The following is a 19,193-nucleotide window of genomic DNA, read 5'->3' on the forward strand; positions in this document are numbered from 1 at the left end:
CTCGGCTCTGAACGGCGGGGGCGGGGGAATGGGGCTTTATGAAGAAAGAGGCCATTTTCAGCTTTGAAGTTTTCTTTCAAAATTCTTGTGTATAGAAATGTCCTTGAGAAATACTGACTCATATAAACTTGCAGAACTATTAGAGGTTCCCACCCCCCAAAATTCTAGTGCTCTCTAACCATTAGCTATCGCAGGCTTCAATTACTCTTTTTCAGCATCTGTATTTCAACCACAAAGAGCAGCCCCAAGAAGCAGAGGCAGAATGGCTGCCAGCAACAAAAACCAAAACCCAAAACCCCAGTGATTCAGGAGTAGGCAGGAAGGCTACCTCCTGTGCCCCTGGCGCAGGGCCACGGTGCCTGGCATCCCCGGGGATGGGAAACGGATTTCAGGAAGGCCATAGGCGTCAGTCTGAGGTGAAAGAGAGACTTCTTTTGTTCTCAGGTGGGTATTTGAAGCCCAGGGTTTAAGGCCCCACTATCCCCACCCTCCCTGGACGCAGGCCTGCTGGGGCGCCTTCAGCCCGGGTGGCTGTTGAATGTTTCCGGGGGAAAGAAAGCAGCCGCGGGCTGCGCCGAGGTAGTCAGCTGCCTGCTGAGCCTGGCCCGCCCAGCTGGCTCTGCCCAGCGGTGTGAGGTGGGCCTCTGGACAGGTGTTTATGCAGAGGGAGGAGCCCCTGAGCAGTGAGACTCTGACGGCTGGGCATGGGGGAGTAGGGACGCCAGTCCTGCGCATCCCAGATCGTTGCTCCTGACCTGCCAGGGCAGTTGGCCTAACACTCAGCAGGCCGTTCTCGAGGACCTACTGTGTGCTCAACACTGTGGACACAGCAGTGGGTCAGGCGTGGTCCTTGCTTACCAGCAGCATCGGGGGCGGAGGCAGGGAGATCATTCCTGGTCCTGGATGCCCAGCAGAGACCCTGGTCTTCTCTCCAGCTGAGGAAAGTCTCTTTCCTTCCTGCTGCGCCACCCCCGCCCACCACCAGCCCCCAGGACAGCGCTGGCACCTAATGGCTCAACACAGAGCTACTGCCTGGGCAAATTAGCGAGCTAAGCACAGAACAGTCCGAAGGAGGAAATAACCCACTCCGCTGGCGGACTGTTTCCCCAAGAGGCTTGAGCCGGGCCCTGCGGGGTACGGGCTGTCTACCCAGACAGCGGGTACAACGTGGAGGAGGTGTCACGTGTAGGTGTCTGTGTGTGTCACCTCATTGCCTAGTAGGGAATGCAAGGAAGCCACCGTGCGCCGAGCGCAGGCTCTTGGGGGAGAGGACGGCGACTGTGCAGCCAGAAGAAGAGGGCCAGCAGCTCAGAGACATGTGTCACCAGACGCCAGGGCTTCTTCACCAGACCTGCACTCGGGCAGCGGGCTCTGAAGCCCTGAGGAGAGCAGACCAGGAGGGATGGGGAGGCCCCGAGACCCGCTGCTCCCCACACACCCCAGCAGGACCCCTCGCTCACCCCTCGCCGCGAGACAGCTCTGTTTGCTCATTTTGGGCCCTCCACCCCCTCTGGCAGGGCATTTTGCTTTATAGTAAACACTCTATAAATGTCAACTGACTATTTTTCTTTTTAGTTCTGTGGTGCTTTAGTCACTCAGTGATGGCACAGCTGGGCCCTGAATCCAGGTCTTCTGCTTCTTCTATTTTTTTTTACCTAAAGAACTCTCCAATATTTAGTCACAGAGTTCTGGGGTTTAGTTCAATTCTTAAGCACCGGTTTGCCATGTCGATTGAGTTCCAGCCTGCAGCTCACTTTATATCAAAGGTTTAATCTTTCAAAAATCTGCTTTGGAACTACAAGGTCACTAGCGTTGGTCTTAAGGAGCGCTAGCAAATCCTCACCCCTTCAAGTGGTGGCCACGCGGAACTAGGCTTTTGAAGTAGTCGTTCTAGTGTGGATATGTTTGTCATCCCTGCTTTCTAGGATACCCCCTTGACAAATCAGTTTTGAAACTTTTCTGATTGGTTACGGTTATGTTTAAACCTGTAATCTGCCTTTCTGGTTTTTCCACCCATGTTTGCAAGAGCTAAACAGACACAGTAGATTTCACAGCTGACATAAGGCCATTGAGACACCAAGTGATGATTCATTCAGACCTCAGTGGCCCCCCATCGGCACCGGTAGAGATCTGGCCTTATCTGTGATGTGTTCAAAGCCAGCTATTTCCCCTGCAGCTCTCAGAGAAGGGCCGAGGTCCCCCTCCTCCCAGCCAGCTGCATACCCCGGGAGCTCAGTGCCTCTCCAGATGCCGGCTGAGTTTAGCACCATTCCATAGCGCAGCCAGCAGGGGTGCCAGCCAGAGGCCGTCCTGCTTGGCAAGGCCACCCGAAGTCCTTGGGTGGGATGGCTCCACAGCTGTTTCATCATCCCAAGTGGAAGGGTTGTCTTCACAGAGGTAAGATAGAGGGGGCCCGCTCCGCAGATACTTCACGCCCCACCAAATCACCAAGTTCTCCCCGGGAAGATGCCTGGGTGGCTGGGAGTAATTGGCGCAGCAGCTTCATGTGAAGCCGTGTTCTCTGAGTTTAGCTCTTGAGCACACCCGTGAGTGTACTTGGGTCCAGAACAAAGAGGAAAGAGAGAGCAAGGCTGTATGACATGTGGGCGGGGCGTACCCACCGGCCCCGGAGCAGGGTTCTCAGGCTACCACGGGCACGAATCCCAGAGGCTGTTGGTAAATGCGGGTCGCGCGGCAACATTTTCGGGGCGGGGCCCAGAACGTGCCTCGGGCCAGCGCTGGGATGAGCGCAGCTGCCGGGACCAGGCTGGAGTGACAGGCCCTGGGGCAGTGGCCTTCAAAGTTGCTGCCGAGTCCCGCACCTGGGGAGCCTTTCAACCCCGATGCCGGGCTGTTTCCCACCAGTGGAATCAGAACCTCTGCGGGACGGACCTGGGATCGGTAGTTTTGAAAGCTCCCCACAGAACTCCTGCCCAGGCTGAGTTCTGGCAGCGAGGGGCCTGAGTGGATGATGGGACTCATTCCTACCACTCTGGAAATGTACCATTGCCGCTGTAGCTGTCCGTTGGTGTGTCCCTTAAGTGTGCATGGATTAAAATGAACAGCTACCTCCTTTACTGTCACCAGCTCTGCTTTGAGGGAACACCACTAAGGTTCCCGGATTTCCTGAGCCGCCAGGGTGCGCCCTGCCTGTCTTACCCGCACAGGGCCCCGGCTGAAGCCCACGCCGCTACCCTCGCTGTGCGCCCGCCTCCTGTGCCTGCCCTGACCGCACAGCTAGGGAGTCACCTGCCCCAGCTCCTCCCGCGACTTCCTCGGGCTGGGGGCGTCTCGCTGAGGATGAGACTGCACGGTTTTTACCTTCCCGTGGAGCTGGGGTTCTCGCCCTGCCACACGCTGAAGTCAGCCCGGGCGACCCGGCTCTCACGCGCCTGGCGCGGGTCCGCGCACTAGGGGCGGTGTAAAAGCGCCCTAGGTGATTCTAGGTGAACTCGGGGATGGGAACCGAGCAGCCCGCTAACAGGAAGCTTAAACATCAGACATGTTTTTATTTTCTTCAGCATTTACAAAACTGATTCTCAAAAGGTCAGGCAATAAACAGAAGCTGTCCTGCTTGTTTTTTAAATGTACACTTTATGATTTCAAATATACATATTTAAATCTATATTCCCCCCCTCCCCGATCCAATACCTTGTATTTTTGAGGAGGCCAGTGGACAAAACAGAGAGATTCTTGAGCTGGATTTGGAGTGCACCGCGGGAGGAGAGTGTTCCTGACGTCCGTATCACCCACAATATTACCACATTTTGTCATGTATAATGCGCACCTTTTTTTGCCTGACTTTTCTGAGGGAAAAATAAGGGGGCGCATTATACGTGGGTATAACAAATACATAACATGGGGCGTAATAATCCCATGTATAATACGCACAGACTGTGGGTAAAATACGGTAAATGGGCACTGCTAGCTGCTGCAGCAAATGAAACCCAAGCATTCAGATGTTTCACACTAGGAATATGGTTCCCACGTAACAGCCTGGCCAGTGAAGGGGACTCAGGGGCAGTTTTCCTGTGTGGGGGCCGTCATTCACAGCCCCCAGTTTGCAGCTCCAAGGTGGCTCAGGGCAGGGAGGGGAGAGTGGGCGGGGCTGGGGGGACTCCCACCCACAGGGCGGGGCAACGTTGCTTGCACCTGATTGGCCAGAGCTCAGTCTCCTGGCCCCTCTCACCAGTGTGGACTAGTCAGCGAGGACTCAAGCCCTGGCAAGGAGCGCCAAGGTTGTGCAAGAGCCAGAGCTCGGGGCCCCAGCGTATTTGTGTGACTCAGGTCAGGAGTTCCCCAGAAAGTCCCGGGCACCTCGAGGCCGGGCATGGGCCTTGCCCGGAGGAAGCGGACCCCAGGCCCCTAGGTGCACGGAACCACAGCGGTTAAGTGCTCCGTTAAGGGCGTGTGCTCTTTTTCTTCTTTTCTCCGCAGATATCGCCAACGGCAGCAGTTCAGGGGGGTACCGCCCACCTCCCAGAACCAAAGAAGTCATCATCAATGGCCAGACTGTGAAACTTAAATACTGTTTCACCTGCAAGATTTTCCGGCCCCCTCGTGCTTCTCATTGTAGCCTTTGCGATAACTGCGTAGGTGAGTAGAAGCAGAAACTGCCCCGGTTCCCGCCTCTCGTGCTTGGGCTAAAAGGCCTGCAGCTGCTGGAGGGGCTGGGTTCCTTCTAACAGACCAGTGTGTGCGAAGGAGAGTCAGCACGTGTGTCTCTTTAATCCTTTGAAACTGAACAACTCAAAAATAGTATTTCCACATCTTTGCCTCCAGCCACAGATCCCCGTTCACCAAGCCTAGAGCCACCAAACTGTTTTTCTCTTGTACATCGTGCCATGCCCCGTGCCTTCTCCCTGAGCATATGCACCAGCATGGGGGTGGAGTGTTCCCTGGAGCCACTAGATCAGCGGACTCTGGAATTTAACGCCCCCTGCCCCCAGGTCCCTCCATTGCCCAGTGAGCTGGCTGCGAGTACCCCCAGGTGCGCTTGGTGTGGGTCTCCCAAGTGCTCCCGAGGCTGCTGTGGGGAGCTGGAGGCATTTGAAGTGAAGGAGAGAAAAGGGGTAGAGGCCAGGAGACTTCCGGGCCTGCAGTTAGGACTGCCACTCTTCCCAGAGACCAACCACCAAGGCTTCCCCCGCTATCTGCCTACTGGCCTTCCCCAGGACGGACTAGGGAGACAGCAGAGGAAACCAAGTGGAGCCCAGAGGTCCTCGGCGGTGAGACTTGGCCCTACCGTCAGGCCACCATGAACCCGGCTCAGGATTTCTGCAACTGACGAGGTCCCCAGCCCCTTGGAATTAGTTGGCAAGACCTTCCTGTCACTTCAGACTGAGAGCTGCCACCACGCCCACAGACCATGTTCTTTGCTGGGCTGGAGCTTCTTAGAGATGAGGTTGGCAAGGAGAGGGCAGAAGACCCAAGGCGCAGGGGGTAGTGAGAACCGGCAAAGGCTTGCACCCTGGGGAAAGCCCTCATTTCTTCAGTTCCCCGGGCTGCCTCTAAGAGAAGTAGCCAGGGATGTTCCTGGGCGAGTAGGCCTCGAAATGCTGTTACCTTGCACCGGGAAGGATCGAACGCCTCATGCCAAACCCAGTTCCCTCAGTAATACATCATTGATCGCCAAACACTCTCGTTGAGTCTATTAGAATTTGTAGTCTCAATACTCCTTGGGGAAAATATAATGTTATAATGTACTTCCTGCTGTGCAAAGCAGTTTTCCTTTTTTTGTCTAAAATTTACTTTATTATAACTTTAATCATCTACCATTTGTGAGAAAGTCCACGATTTCCCTATCGAGCCTTGTCTGGGTTTTATTAAGCTGCATGAATTACCTTTAGCTTCTCCCCTCTCAGTGGAACAGCAGGGGATTCCATCCCACCCTTCCCGGGTAGGAAGCAGCCTGTAGCTAAGAGCCCTGAACATGGCCCCACACGGCCTGGGCGCAGACACTGCTCTGTGACTTAGAGAAGTGACTCCAGCCTTCTGTCCTTGGTTTTCTCGTCACTGCCAGGCGGCCAACAGCGGGGCCTTCCCCTGGGCTGGTGGGGAGAGTAAACGGTTCAGCACACGGAAAGCCTTCGAGTCGCGCCCGGTGTACAGCGAACGCGCTGTGGTCCTGAGCGCGGTCACTGTTGTCACCGCCTCTCCCCTGACGTTCTTGATTGGCCTTCTCTGAACAATGTCTTGATCTCCTCTAGCCTTTGCAGGCCGGATGACCAACACTGTACCCGGTCGTCTATGGGAAGGCACACGGGGGTTACAAGGACACGTGACAGCCTTTATGTGGTTTGTGATACCGATCCTGGTGACTCTGGCCCCACGCCCACCTGAAGGACACTCTTAAGCCAAAACATCACAGTGGCTTAAATAGCTTCAGGGGAACAATCCGTAGGGATTTTCAGGACCCAGTCTTAGGTTGTCATTCTATAATTGCATATATTATATGATGGAATAGTAGGTAAGTTACACTTTTTCGCATAAAATCTTATGTTATTTTACTTGCCTTCCCCTGGAGTCTAAGGACTTAGTCCATTTAATATTTATAGGTAGGGAGTGGTTGACTGCGAACCTGAAGAGGTTACTGCGCACCTCCTTCTCTTTATCCTTCTAAAATGTGTGCCCATTGCTAGATGCCTGGCTGCTTCTATTCATCCATTTGTGTCAATTGATCTCAATCCTCTGCTGTTTCTCCACTGGATTCTTAATCGTCACAAAACTTTCCTCCGCATCTCAGCGTTTTAAATCTCCCTTTGGACGATTGTCGAACACTTTCTAAAAGGTCATATAATCCTCTCATTTGTTCCCTCCTTTCGCCCATAGGTTTATGTGTTCCTTAAAGAATTTGGTAAAATCCCCTTACCAAAATTAGATTATCAGCTGCAGTTATTGCTGCACATCCCCTATGGTGCCACTGTTTAAGATAGTGTCCTCTCTTGTAGAAGCCACCAGCTGAGAAAATGAGAGTCCCTAACTGATATCCAGGAGCCCTCGGCAGCCTTTCGGATAAATCCAAGTCTCAGTGGCTGTCCTGCGCGCCCCAGCCATGCATGCCAGTGCCCTGTAACTGGGAGGCACGGCACAGGGGTGGGAGAGGAGAGAAAGGGGGAGGTTTGGGGGTGGGTTCAAGAGGAGGAACACTGGACCGAAGGTCCCCTGCCAAAAGGGGCCTCTGAGCATCATTCCATGGCCCTAGGGCAGCAGTGAGGTGACCCCTAGCTCAAGGGCCCTCTGCGAAGAACAGGTGAAGTAGTCGCATGCAGTTGATTTTAAAATAAAGCTCCTCGCAGCACCCCTGAAAAAAACCACACAGTGATTTAAAGCTATACAGCTTTGTTTTTCTGGCTCATTAAGCTACGTCTGGGCCTTCGGTGGGGCCTATTAGCAGACCAGCAAATGGGGCCGTCTACATTTGGGAAATAGAGGGAAAGCGGACGTCTCCCGCTGAGAAGCATAACTGCAGAGTTTGCCATGAGTTATTTTTAGATGGAAAGTTTTTATGGAAAGAATTCAACTCTTTGCATCCAGGGAAGAACATACAATGATATGCTGAAAGCCCAGGTGGGCGCTGGTGGCTTCCCTTCCTCTCGGTAACAAAGGAATTTGGGTGGGTCCTTCAAGGCACACAGCGCCCAGAAATGCTGCTTTGCACTGGGAGAGGAGAGAGGCAAAGCACAGGTTCCCAGGCAGTTCAGGAAGGCAGTTTTCTTCGTTAAGTAAGTTTGAAGTGTGAGCAATCCGGAAGGATCTGCAGTTGAGGCGAGGGCTGAGGAAAGGCTTTCTTGGGGAGCAAACTCTGGTGCAAATACAGAACCTGTTAGCAGACCCTCGTGGCGGGGGACGCGGTTCTGAAGGCGAGCAGACCCAGGCCTGGACCCTGGTCCCGTCAGTGAAGAAACTGGAACCTGGGCAGGCTGCCACGGCCAGCTGTTCCCACATCTGTAAAGTGGGGTTACCCTATGCCGCCTCCTGCTCACCTTTTAGGGATTAGGGGAGACAGGCCCGGTGCCCACGGAGGGCTCCGGCAGTGCTTGCCGTTAATGCCGTTGTCACGAGTAACGGGACAAACGCTGGGACAAATGCCGCCGTAGTGCTCCCCAGCACCGCACAGGACGAGGGTGGTTTTCACAGGGATGGGAGCCGCCTCGTGTTCCTGGGACCTGGTGGGACTCAGAGGACCCGGCGCACCGCAGCGAGCCTCCGCTCCCTGCCTGCCTTTGTCATCTCTGTTCCCGTCTCCCCAGTTCTCTCTCTGCTGGTCATCGTGTCACTTCTGCATATTTGAAACAGAGCGTCTGGGTTGTTTGTCCATGCAGGCGGCCCCCTCCCGCCTGGGCCGTGCAGCTGCTCTGCTGTCCCTGTTCCCAGGGCCCCCTGGGTCGTTGAAGCAGAGTCCCCGAGGAGCTGCGAAGCGGCGAGCCACCGGGAGGACCTCTCCCCCTGGCTGTGCACTTGCGCGAGGCCCACCTGAGTCCCTCCCAGTTCCCTGACCAGGGTGACACTTTCAGGGAAGTCTGTCTCTCGATGGGCCCTGGGCCAGTGTCTACCCGCTGAGCTTTGACCAGGCAGCAGGCAGCTTGGCCTGGAGGCTAAGAAGTGGCCCCTGGACTCAGCAGCCAGCTGGGTCCCAGACTCCGCTCTGTCTGGGGAGGGGACGCTTTCTGTTCAGCTGCGCTGCAGCGGGAGGGGCTGTGAGGTAGAGGATGTGGTGCAGGAAGCCTCTGGGGGGCGCTGGCGTTGCCAGGCCCTTCCAAGGGGCGGAGGAGGGGCTGGTCCCATTCTCTTCTGCTGCCTTCTGTCATTTCTGGTGTGGGTGGCACAGAGAACCCCCAGATACCCTCTGCAGGGACAGAGTGTCCATTGCTCTTTGGAAGAGCTTCCCCATTGTCTTTAAAAATCCTTATAACCCTCTTTCTTTGTAGCCGTGTGCTTTGTCTCCTGGGTGTTGGCTCCGCGCCCTCCCTCTGCCCCACGGTGCCCCGCACCGGCCCCTATCCTGCTGCTTCCTGTGGGATGTGGGTTCCCGAGCGGGGACTGCAGACACCCCGTCTGTGCGAACGCCGTGCTCAGCACCCTGCTGCCCAGGGGGCCCCCACCTTCTCGCAGTTGTGCTCGTATCAAGAGGTTTGTGTCTGGGATTTACAGCTGCAGCCGCCCCCTAAATTCTAACGTGCAGGGCCATCCTCTGGAATTTCCTTTTAGCCGTTTGGGAATGGTGAGAGTGCTATTCGTTTCCTGCAGGAAAGCCTGTCATTGGAAGCGAATGGAAGGACCTGGGATTCCTATCCTACCAGGAGCCAGAACACACAGGGCTTTGCTGGGCCCCCCAGGCTGCAGGATCCAGGCTTTCCACTCACATGTAACCAGCGCCTGTGTGTTGGGCTCTGTGCTAACAACTGGATGCGTCAAAATAAAGGACAGTCCCCATGGATCATTAGTATGAGAATTCAAGGTAGAAAGCATATATTTATCATATTACATGGGTCAAAGAAAGTAATCGTAGTAAAGACTACAACTAAAAATTTAGCAACATATATGCATCAATAATATTGCATCAAAATATATAAAGTTTGTTAGAAAATGCAAGTGTAACCAAACTGTCTCTAAATGATCATGATAATGGACACTAAGAAGAGCTTTACTACAACGTGGCAGCTCTGTCTAACTCAGACCTCAGAAAGCTGAGACTGGAGGTGCGGTCGGCCAAATTTTAGCCTCTGTGACCTTCTTCCTGTGCTATTGCTCCCATGGTTCTGTCACCTTACGTGGCAAAGAGACTCTGCAGGTGCCATTAAGTTACTAATTAACGGATCTTAAATTAGGGAGAGGGGCCTGGGCTATCCAGGTGGGCCCCCTGCAATTATGGAGCCGTTTCAGAGCAAAGATGGAGTCCACTCATGCTGGGGCTTGAAGATGGGGGCGGGGTGCATGGGAGCAGGGGGGCGAGGAAGTGCGCCCCGCTGACCGTGCTGAGCATGGAATGACCAGGATTCGAGTCCGCCTGACCCTGCACCCCACCTTTGCAATCTTACCTGGGGAGACCCTGAACTGGGCTCCCGACCCCCTAAAATTTTGAAGCAATAACTTTGTGTTGATTAAAACCACTGCATTTAGGTAATTTGCCTTTCAGCAATAGAAAACTAAGGGAGAATATTCCTTTAACTTTTTTTTTAAGTAACATTTTTTTTAAAATAGTAAAACTGAATTATTTACATTAAAGTTAGGAGCAAATTAGGGTGTTCACTATCACTGCTAACATGTAGCTTTTTTCAGCTTTACTAACTAATGCAGTAAGATGAGAAAAATATGAACATATAAACATAAAAAATGAGCAAACAAAATTATTACTTTTTTGTAGATGATGAGAAACCAACAATAACAGTACCAACAAACATTACAACTCATTTTTTAAGTTTAGTAGGCTTATTAGTCACCCAACAAATACATTATAATAGGGCACTGCATATCAGGAGCTACGGAAAGAAATCAAGATACATTGTCTCCACAAACGTATTTATAAACATAATATAGTATGAGGCAGGGGACGTGATAACACAATTCTAAAGGTCAAAGATTAAGTTAGCCATCATAACTAATAACATTTTGGAAAAAGAGCAATGCAGTATTAGGCAGTGTGGAGTCCAAAGTGCGTTCCTAACCCAAAGGCCAAGCTACAGAAAGAGACTCAGTGGCCCCACGTGTGCACACACACATGCATGTATGTGCGTGTGTGCATGATCTCTGCATTGTCCATTTCTATTTTCCACACCTCCAAAGTGACCTTGCCAATGCCCAGGTCCTGTTAAGAAGGGCTTACCGTCCGCTGGGGGAAGGCTGTAGGTGAGGCATAAACACATGGAGTGTAGTAAGTACTATGGGCGGCCGGGGGCGGGGGGGCGGGGGGGGCAGGCATCTTCGAGAGCCCGGATTTTTCTGTGCGTCTGGTCATTGCGCCACGAGTCACAGCATCAGTAGGCTTTATCGAGTTGAAGGCGAGCAGGGGGCCTCCCAGGGACACAGACAGACACAACAAGAGGACAGAGGCTCAAGACTGGCCAGGAAGAGTGAGACACTCCGCCCAGCAGGCGTGGTCGAAAGTAGTGGAAAAGGCCCATCTTCTGAGATTATTTGCGTTCCTGTCAGAGCTGCCCCTGCGTGGCACGGGGGCTGGGACCGCCGCACGCGAGGGCCACCAGCCCCGGCACGTCAGCCTGTCAGCTTGCTTAGTGTCTTTTTGGTTGAAGCAGCAGATCTGTAAGTAGACTTAAAAATACCCCAAACATTCTAATGAATGCTTTCGGATACAAGCTGCCTGTTGCGTTTTCTCCCTCTCCCTTCCGTTGACCTCTCTGGAAAGTTCCTGTGTGCCTCAGACAGGCAGATAATTGTGTTCCCACCTCTGACTGGAAATGAAGACACGCAGTCGTGAGATCTTTCTGCCGAAAACAACTTTGGAGGTTTTTCTGTTCGCGGATAATTTATTGTTGTGCACTGAGGGTTTCACGAGACTTGAAGAAGGCCAGATAAGTCCAGGGATGTTCCTGTCCCTGGCATGTAGCTCACACTTTGCCAGATGTAGAGAGAGCCAGGGTGCCTGTCACGGCTCTGCAGAGGCTGCAGTTTTCATGAAAGGCTTTATTCATCAGCAAGAGGAGCTCAGAGCCAAATCTACCCAACTCTAAGCAATGTAAGCAAGACCTTAGGGCAGGTATTTTTGGCACTGACATATTCCTGGTTTTCTTCTAAGCAGCTCAAGCAGTTTTAGAAAGAGATGGGTTTTAATCCCATCGCTCATGATCAATGATTCAATGTTACTAGCTCAGGGGAGAGGTGACAGATTCCAAGGAACCTTTCTGACTCATTTGGCCATGAGATGACATTCTTTCCTGGAAGCCTTTTCACTTCCTCTTGTGTCAAATTAAAACCATCCCTGGTTGTCAGACCACTGTTTTCTCTGTCTCTTCCTGCCGGTTCTCATTTCCTGTGCTTCACATCAGTCCCCTCCTGCCCCTGGCTGTCCCCTAGCTCTTCTCTCGGTTGTACTTTGTCCTCCTATAGTCTTCATGCTGTGGCCGGAGCCACGCTTTTGTTTCAGCCCCAGAGGCCCGCCCCATGTCGGGCTTCAACCCCGTCTCCACCGGCTCCCCCCGCAGGAGATGCCCACCTTCTGCTACCGTGAGCTTCTGCTATCAAAATTCAAATTGCAAAAGAGTCTAGAGATGGTTCGGAGGCAATAACCAAAATAAAATACAATTCTACAAAGTCTTTAATCTTTCAGAGTAATTTACTTCATAGCATGTTTGCGACAGGTATAAGTATGTGTTAAGTAGATATTAATTCCTTAAAATGTAATTCCCAGGTCTTGGCGTCTGCATTTTAGCAAACTTCCCAGGAGATTCTTAGGCACAGTCAAGTTTGAGAGCCATGGGGATAGACTCTCTCTGATCATGTCCAGTTCCAACATCAAGGTCAGGCCCTTGGGATGTGTTGGGAATGGCTCATCTGTCACAGAAAGCAATGGCCTGAGACAGGGGGTGGCTGCTTCTAGCAGAGCGCTGCTAAGAGGATTTGCTACCTTGAAAAATGAATATCAGTAAATACCTGCCGTCTTTTGAGGCCTGTTGGAAGCCACGCCCTGTCAGTTTCCTTCAATAAGGCAGCGCCCCCACCCCCCAACCCCCGCCTCACCCCGGGGCCATCCTCTCTCCAGGTGTCTGAGAAGGATGTTGACATCACAGCAGGGGTAGAAGTCCACAGAGTCAAGTTGAGAAATCAGGCCATATCTATGGAATGCCTTAGAAAGCAAGCGTTTATGGCTAATCTAAGAGTATTTACTCAGTGGCTGTTGTGTGCAAGTTGAATACAAATTAGTAAAAGACAGGCATCCCGCCCTTGACAAGTTTTCTGCCTACTCATGAAAAGAAATATTTGACAAGGTTGTAGCACCCAGGATATCTAATCTGGCCTTAGGATGGTCATGTTAGATCAATTTCCATAAAGGGAAGAAATGGGAGGAAAGGCTGGAAAAACTAGAGGCAGCCACCCTGAGGCCCCCGCATGCTTGTCCAAGAAATAAGAACTAGACTGAGCCACTAGTTCGTACTCTTGACCAGGACACAGAGACCAATTCAGCCTTAGAGGGTTTAATTTCACATAGAAGTCTAAAGTGAGTTGATGAGCTGTATTAGTCTGCTGTGGCTCAGCCATGCTGTGTAACAAACACTCCCCATAATCTCTGTGCTTTTTAACACAGCATTTCTTTTTCTCACATGCCTGTGAGTCATCCGAGGCAGCCTTGGAAATATGGCAGGGTTTGGCTCTAGGCATTGCTCAGGCTCAATCTTTTCCCCAGAAATTTGATTCTGGGACTCACACTGAAGGCACAACAGACCCCAGGCATGCCCTCCTCATGCTGGGTCACTGGGCCATATGGCAGGGTGCCAGTGTCTCATGGCTTCTGCTCAGCAGCACATCTGGCAAGGCTCCACTGGCCAACAAAGACCCATGACCATGACATGTCAGTGGGCCAGTGAAGGATACTCCGCCTCAGGAGTGAGAGCAGTGAATATTTCTGAAATAATCCAGTTTATTGCACATAGGGGGACTTGAAGACCAAAGACCAATTACTTCCCAAGAAGCGGTTTTGTGTCTGATTCAGCACGTGCCCGATCATCACTTGTTTATCTGACGTGCCTGGAATTGAAACCGGCCTCTGGCAACAGAGAAGGGGGCTGGGGCAAAGAGGACGAGACGTACCTTACCAGCCCCAAAGTGCCTTCTTCCAAGATGTCTGTGGCTGTAGCAGCTGCCCTGGCTGTTCCCTGTTGGGCACTACACCCTCACTGCACCCCAGGGTTCCGCCTGCCATTTGCAGGCGCTGGGCAGCCCGGGGCTGGGAAGGGCTGGAGGCTGGGATGGTGAACAGCAGCCTGTGTGGGTAGTTTTGAAAGCATAATACAAGTTTGTACATTTTTAACAAAGCGATGAGAATGACTTGGCTCATTGGAATAGGTTAAGTTTTGTTTTATTTTTAAAAGGTTGAAAGGTATTTTAAATAAAGAACTAATGGAAATGGAAACACTGTATTGGAATAAAGGAAAAACAATAACTTATTTTAAAATCTAATGATATACCTGTGAAAATGTGACTAAAGAAGTGAAATGAATACCAAAAAAAACTATTTGTACTAAAATAGCTCTTTGGTTTTATGATACCATCACCTAGTGCAGTGTAGCTTTTTCCCTTTTGGAGGTAGCTCTCTATATATTACCTCCGTCACTGCTCACCACCACCCTGAGCCTTATCTTGGGGGGAAAGTATCGCCCCCATTTGCTACAGAGCTCAGGCGCAGAGAGAACAGGGACTTGCCCACCAGCGGAGAGCAAGACTCTAGCACCGAGACTGGAAGGCGGCCGCCCAACCCTGTGAAATTTCATAAACCACTGAATCGGGGCAGGTAGAAATACACCTTGGCCTGAAAGTAAGCAACAGGGGGAGAGCTCAGCTTTTTACACGGGAGAAAAGGTAACAACCTCTACCCCAGCCTAGCAGAAAGGCATTGTTCGCCCAGCCGTTGAGTCTGCCTGGACACAGGGCTGGGTGCACCGAGCAGGAAGAGAGCAGGAAGGTGAATCGCACGTGGTCATCAGTCTTTAGAAGCTTATAAAGGCCCAGGGTGAGTAGGGAAGTCCGGCATGACCTTGTTGGGCCCATGCAAAGTCATCGATAAGCTCAGTGTGCAAAACAAGACGTGTCAGCACTTCAATTTTGTAAAGGGCTCTCCTAGTTGAGAATGAAGGGTATGTGACCGTCCTGCACATCTCCGCATGGAAACCGTCTGAACATCTTCGTTTCGGTATCACAGAGGCTCCGTATGCCTTGGGAGGGGCCTCTTCCTCCTGAGGGCCCTGTGGGGCCTTTACAGTCCAAGGAGAGGGTTGAGTGAGATGATCCGCATCCTGGGATCAGCAGGTACCAGAACTCTAACGAAATGCAGCAATTGAGTGGAAGCAGAGCCCTGAACATGAGGCCCAGTTCAATGATTTACCTCCCTGTCCTGGACAGAACACATTCCTCGAAAGGCCCGGAGCGACCTTAGCTCCACGGGGACTAGACAGACCAGGACTGTGGCCCTCCTGCCACAGGGCAGCTCTCTCCATGGTCCGGCCAGGGACCCCCGCCCGTGCTTCCAGGGTTTGCTTAGGACGGGGATTCCTGACCTGGGCACGTGGATGCAATTCAGGGTGACCATGAACTCGGGTGGGAAAAACAATTACATCTTTATTCTCACTAACCTCTTAAGTGAAACTCAGTAGTTCCTTCAATCATGGACGTCAGCAACAAACCACAGTAATAGGCTTAGTCACCATGGGAAACCACAGATACTTCCATATGACATTACAGTTATTACAGATATTTCAGATCAGCCCTTACCCCTGTTACTGCTTCAAAATGATGGTAGTTGATAAACTGTAGCTCTTGTTATTTGCCCTGTTAATACATTAATATGTATTTTACTATATCACAATTTTGAAATTATTCTGAAAGCAATACTGTTGGTTTCTTTAGTCACCTTGTGTATTTCACGTATTTAAAAACATTCTGGGAAGGGGTCCGTGGGCTTCGTGAGACTGCTGACAGGGGACAGGGCTCATGGCACAAAAGAGTTAACCCCTGATGAAATCTTGTTCAGACTCTTTTTTAATTAAATGTATTGGGGTGACGTTGTTGAGTAGAATTACACACTTGATGCTACATCATCTATATATCGCCTTATGTTTGCCACCCAAAGTCAAATCATCCATCACCACGTATGTGACCCCTTTCCCTTTTCCCGCCCCTCACCCCCCTTCCCTCCGGTAACCACCACACCGTTGCCTGTGTCTGTGAGGTTTTGTTTGTTCATTCGTTGCTTTCGGCGTTACATCCCACATAGGAATGAAATGGTATGGCTCTTTTTCTGTATGACTTACCTCACTTAGGACGACGTTCTCCAGGCGCATCCGTGCGGCTCAGCCGGGCTCGGCGGCACCCCGCTGTGTGCCTGGGCCACGCCTCTACCCAGCCCTCGGCGGAGGGGCACTTTGGTAGCTTCTGTGCCTAGACCCTCCAGTTATTAGAACACAGACTCCATCGTAAGGCGACAGGAAACATCTCCTCTCCACGACCCCAGGGGGTCGCTGCGGAATTTTTTTCACGTAATATACGATAACCTTTTTTTCATGTAATATACGATAACCTTTTTTTCAAGGAGGCCATTTTAAAAGGCTCTTTTTTTAATAAAATAAAGCTGACTGCACTGGTCTCAGTCTTCCTCCATCCTCTGTTTCGTCCTCTTTTCTCTCTTTCGCAACCTAAGCACAGGTGTGCAACAAGCACACACAGAGCTTCCTGCAGGTGGGCGAGCAGGTAGGCCTGGACTGCCCACCCCGGGGTGATCTGCTGAGCCTGGTGCTCAGCCCGCTCCCATGTTCGGGTTGCTTTCCGGGAGCATCTGTTTAACCCTTTATTACAAAGAATGGAGCAGAGAGCCCAGTAGCAGGACAAGGTCTTTGTAGCTGGTCCTCTCCAGCTCCTCTCCACTAGCCCTCTGTGTTCCGGGGTAAATAGGATTCATCTTAAACATTGTTTCAAGTTGTTGAGAGTTTATTCCTTCCCATTGTTCTTGTCTCAATCCTTGCATGGCCCTAAGAAATACTAGGAAGGGAAAGAACGCTGGGTATAAAGAAATTAAAGACTTTTGAAGCAAACATTGTTTTCAAGTCCAGTGTGGGCTTTAGAGTTGTTTGTATTACATATGTTTCCGCTGAAAGTTGGCAAAAATAAGATGGCATTAGGTTATAGTCTTGACTCTTGGGAGTTCATAACAATATCACAAGAGAGTGGTATGCTACTCTATGAGAAAGTATGATAGCAGCTACCAGCTTTCTACCAAGCCGTCTGTGTCTAAAAAACCATTGGTTATTACCGATTTATGGGTTTACTTTTCAGTCCAATTAATTGAACAAAAGAATGCATCTTCTCCACCTCTGATCATGCCAAAGCTTTGCTGTCAGACAGGAGGTGGCCAAGCACGCGGGCCGCGGGCTCTGGCAACCCTGTGCTCAGGGAAGCTGTGAGCTTCCCGGCTAGCGATCCCTGAGGGCCCTGCCCCTGGCTTGCAGGCAGTTCATCCGCCTGGTCAGGGAATGGCTCCCACTGGGGGTTGTGCGGCAGGCTCCGTGCTCGGTCGCACTGGGGACGTGATGATGAATGCAGTCACATGGTCCCGCCTGCAAAGAGCTTGCAGGTGCCTATGGAGGAACACAGGTGGCTTTACAAACACCTGTGCCGTGGGGAGATCCTAAACAACGGGAAGGCGCAGGGCAGGTGGGAGCACACGGGAGAGGTTCCTAACCCAGGGGAGGGGGCGTCCTGTCTGAGACCTTTCAAGGGTGTATACCAGTTATCAGGCGAAGGGGTGTGGTGGGCAGGTAGGAGGAAGGCTGGCGAAGAGGCCAGGACAGGAGAAGGCAGGCTGGCCCCAGGGGCACGGGGAGGGGGCTCATGCGGAGGGTCTGGGCAGGGAAGTCTGCAGGGAGAGGCGGGAGGTGCAGGCGCCTTCCAAGCCTCCTGACGGGTTTCCATCTTATCCCCAGGCCAGGGGACAGGGAGTGGCCTTGTCAGCCGTGTATTTGAGAATGCGCCCTTCTGCCTGCCTTGTAGACAGTGCCCCGGATGGTGGCAGGACAGAGCCAAGGTGGGAGGGCTGGTGCCCGGGGCAAGGACAGGCCCCCCCCTCCCCCTACGCCCTACCCCCGGCTCAGGCCAGGATGGCAGAGGAGCATGGGCACGCTCCAGAAATAGTTCTGAGGAACAACCGGCGAGACTCAGCGCTTCGTTACATTTGTGGAATTGGGGCAAAGGCGTGTGTTTGATCCCTATCTCCTGAGGGAATATGATTTCCCCATGTTAAAGATCAATGTTTTTAACGAAAAATAGAGTTCACGTGTTGTGAGTGCATCAGCACATGGGGACCTGGGTCTGTAAAGTGCCTGACTCCCTTTAGCTGCCTGGAACCGCCTGGCTCTTGGCCCAGACTCCGTCTGTGGCGGCTCAACATGGGGACGGGGCACCATGAAGTCAGCTCCCAGGGACAGAACCGAGCGCTGCAAACATCAGCTGCAAACGGCTGGTTGGTGTCTAGGAAGTCAGATGCGCAGAGGAGGGGAAAAACGGTGGTGGGGGAGACGTGTTAGAAAATCACAGGACAGGGAAATAAAGAAGGGAGGGCGTGAGAGCCGGCGGAATGGGTGCGGCCACCGTGGCGCTGGGAAGCGACGCCCTCCGGGGACGGCGCCGTGACTCCTGCCGCTGCTGGGTGTGGGGGAGACGCCGCCCTGGGAGCCGCAGACCCCCAGTGCCTCCCACCCGCAGCTGTTTACAGTTTACAAAGTCCCGTCCGGAAGAGCACCGAGACCTTTGCGGGGGCGGGTGGGTTGTTTAACGCCTTAAACTACAGGGGCCCCGGCCGCCACCACCGGGAGCCCTCTGCGGCCTGCCCTGAGCCGCGCGTGGGGCCGCAGCGCGGAGCGGGGCACGTGGGCAGGCGTCCAGGACAGGCAGCGCCCGGAGGAGCAGCACATCCTTCCAAGGAGCCTGTGGGTAACAAGGGACTCCCGGGGACCAGGCTGGGCTCTGAGTGAGCGTTTAAGGGAACAGAGGGGGAATGAGAGCCCTGCCCACTATGTCAGGGGACCGCAAGGGGCCCCCAGAGGCAGATCCAGGCTGCACCAGGATTCACTGTCCTAGACTCGCCGGCTGAAAGTCAGCAGCTCCTTGGAGAGAAAACACAGGGAAATAACATCATAACATGCTCCTCTAGAACTTCGGCCCACAACTTTGTTGGATGAGTCTTCCTGCCTCCTGGGGGCCCCAGACGTTCCCAGCAGTGTCTTTGTTGGCACCCTGGGAGCCCATGGAAGGACCCCCCCTTCCTTGCTGTTACCCACAGACCGCTAACCCGGGGCCTTCCCGCCCACCTCGGGGACCTGGACCCAGAGGGCGGACAGTGGCACAAACCGCCTGCCCCAGGAGTGTCAGTGAGTCTCCTGTCGCTCAGCAGGGCCCCTTCCGTGTGCGGGTCCATCGCTGTGTAGCCTCACAGTGTGAGGTGGGGCGGGGGAGGGGGGACGGGGGAGGCCTCT

General features: G+C 52.7%; 1 protein-coding gene across 3 annotated transcripts in view; it reads left to right on the plus strand.

Moving 5' to 3' along the window:
- The window catches only part of ZDHHC14 (zinc finger DHHC-type palmitoyltransferase 14), a 218,168-nt gene that overhangs the window by 152,638 nt on the left and 46,337 nt on the right, over positions 1-19,193 (plus strand). For 2 of the 3 annotated variants that reach the window (XM_054570159.1, XM_054570157.1), the window contains exon 3: positions 4,438-4,596. The exons of the other annotated variant lie outside the window; for it this stretch is intronic. In XM_054570159.1, the coding sequence (XP_054426134.1) occupies positions 4,438-4,596 (159 nt within the window). The remainder of the gene's footprint in view (positions 1-4,437; positions 4,597-19,193) is intronic. 3 annotated transcript variants of the gene reach the window in all.

This window comes from Pteronotus mesoamericanus, unplaced genomic scaffold (assembly GCF_021234165.1).
Source record: "Pteronotus mesoamericanus isolate MK-2021 breed Mesoamerican mustached bat unplaced genomic scaffold, CSHL_Meso_final contig_20, whole genome shotgun sequence".
NCBI lineage: Eukaryota > Metazoa > Chordata > Mammalia > Chiroptera > Mormoopidae > Pteronotus > Pteronotus mesoamericanus.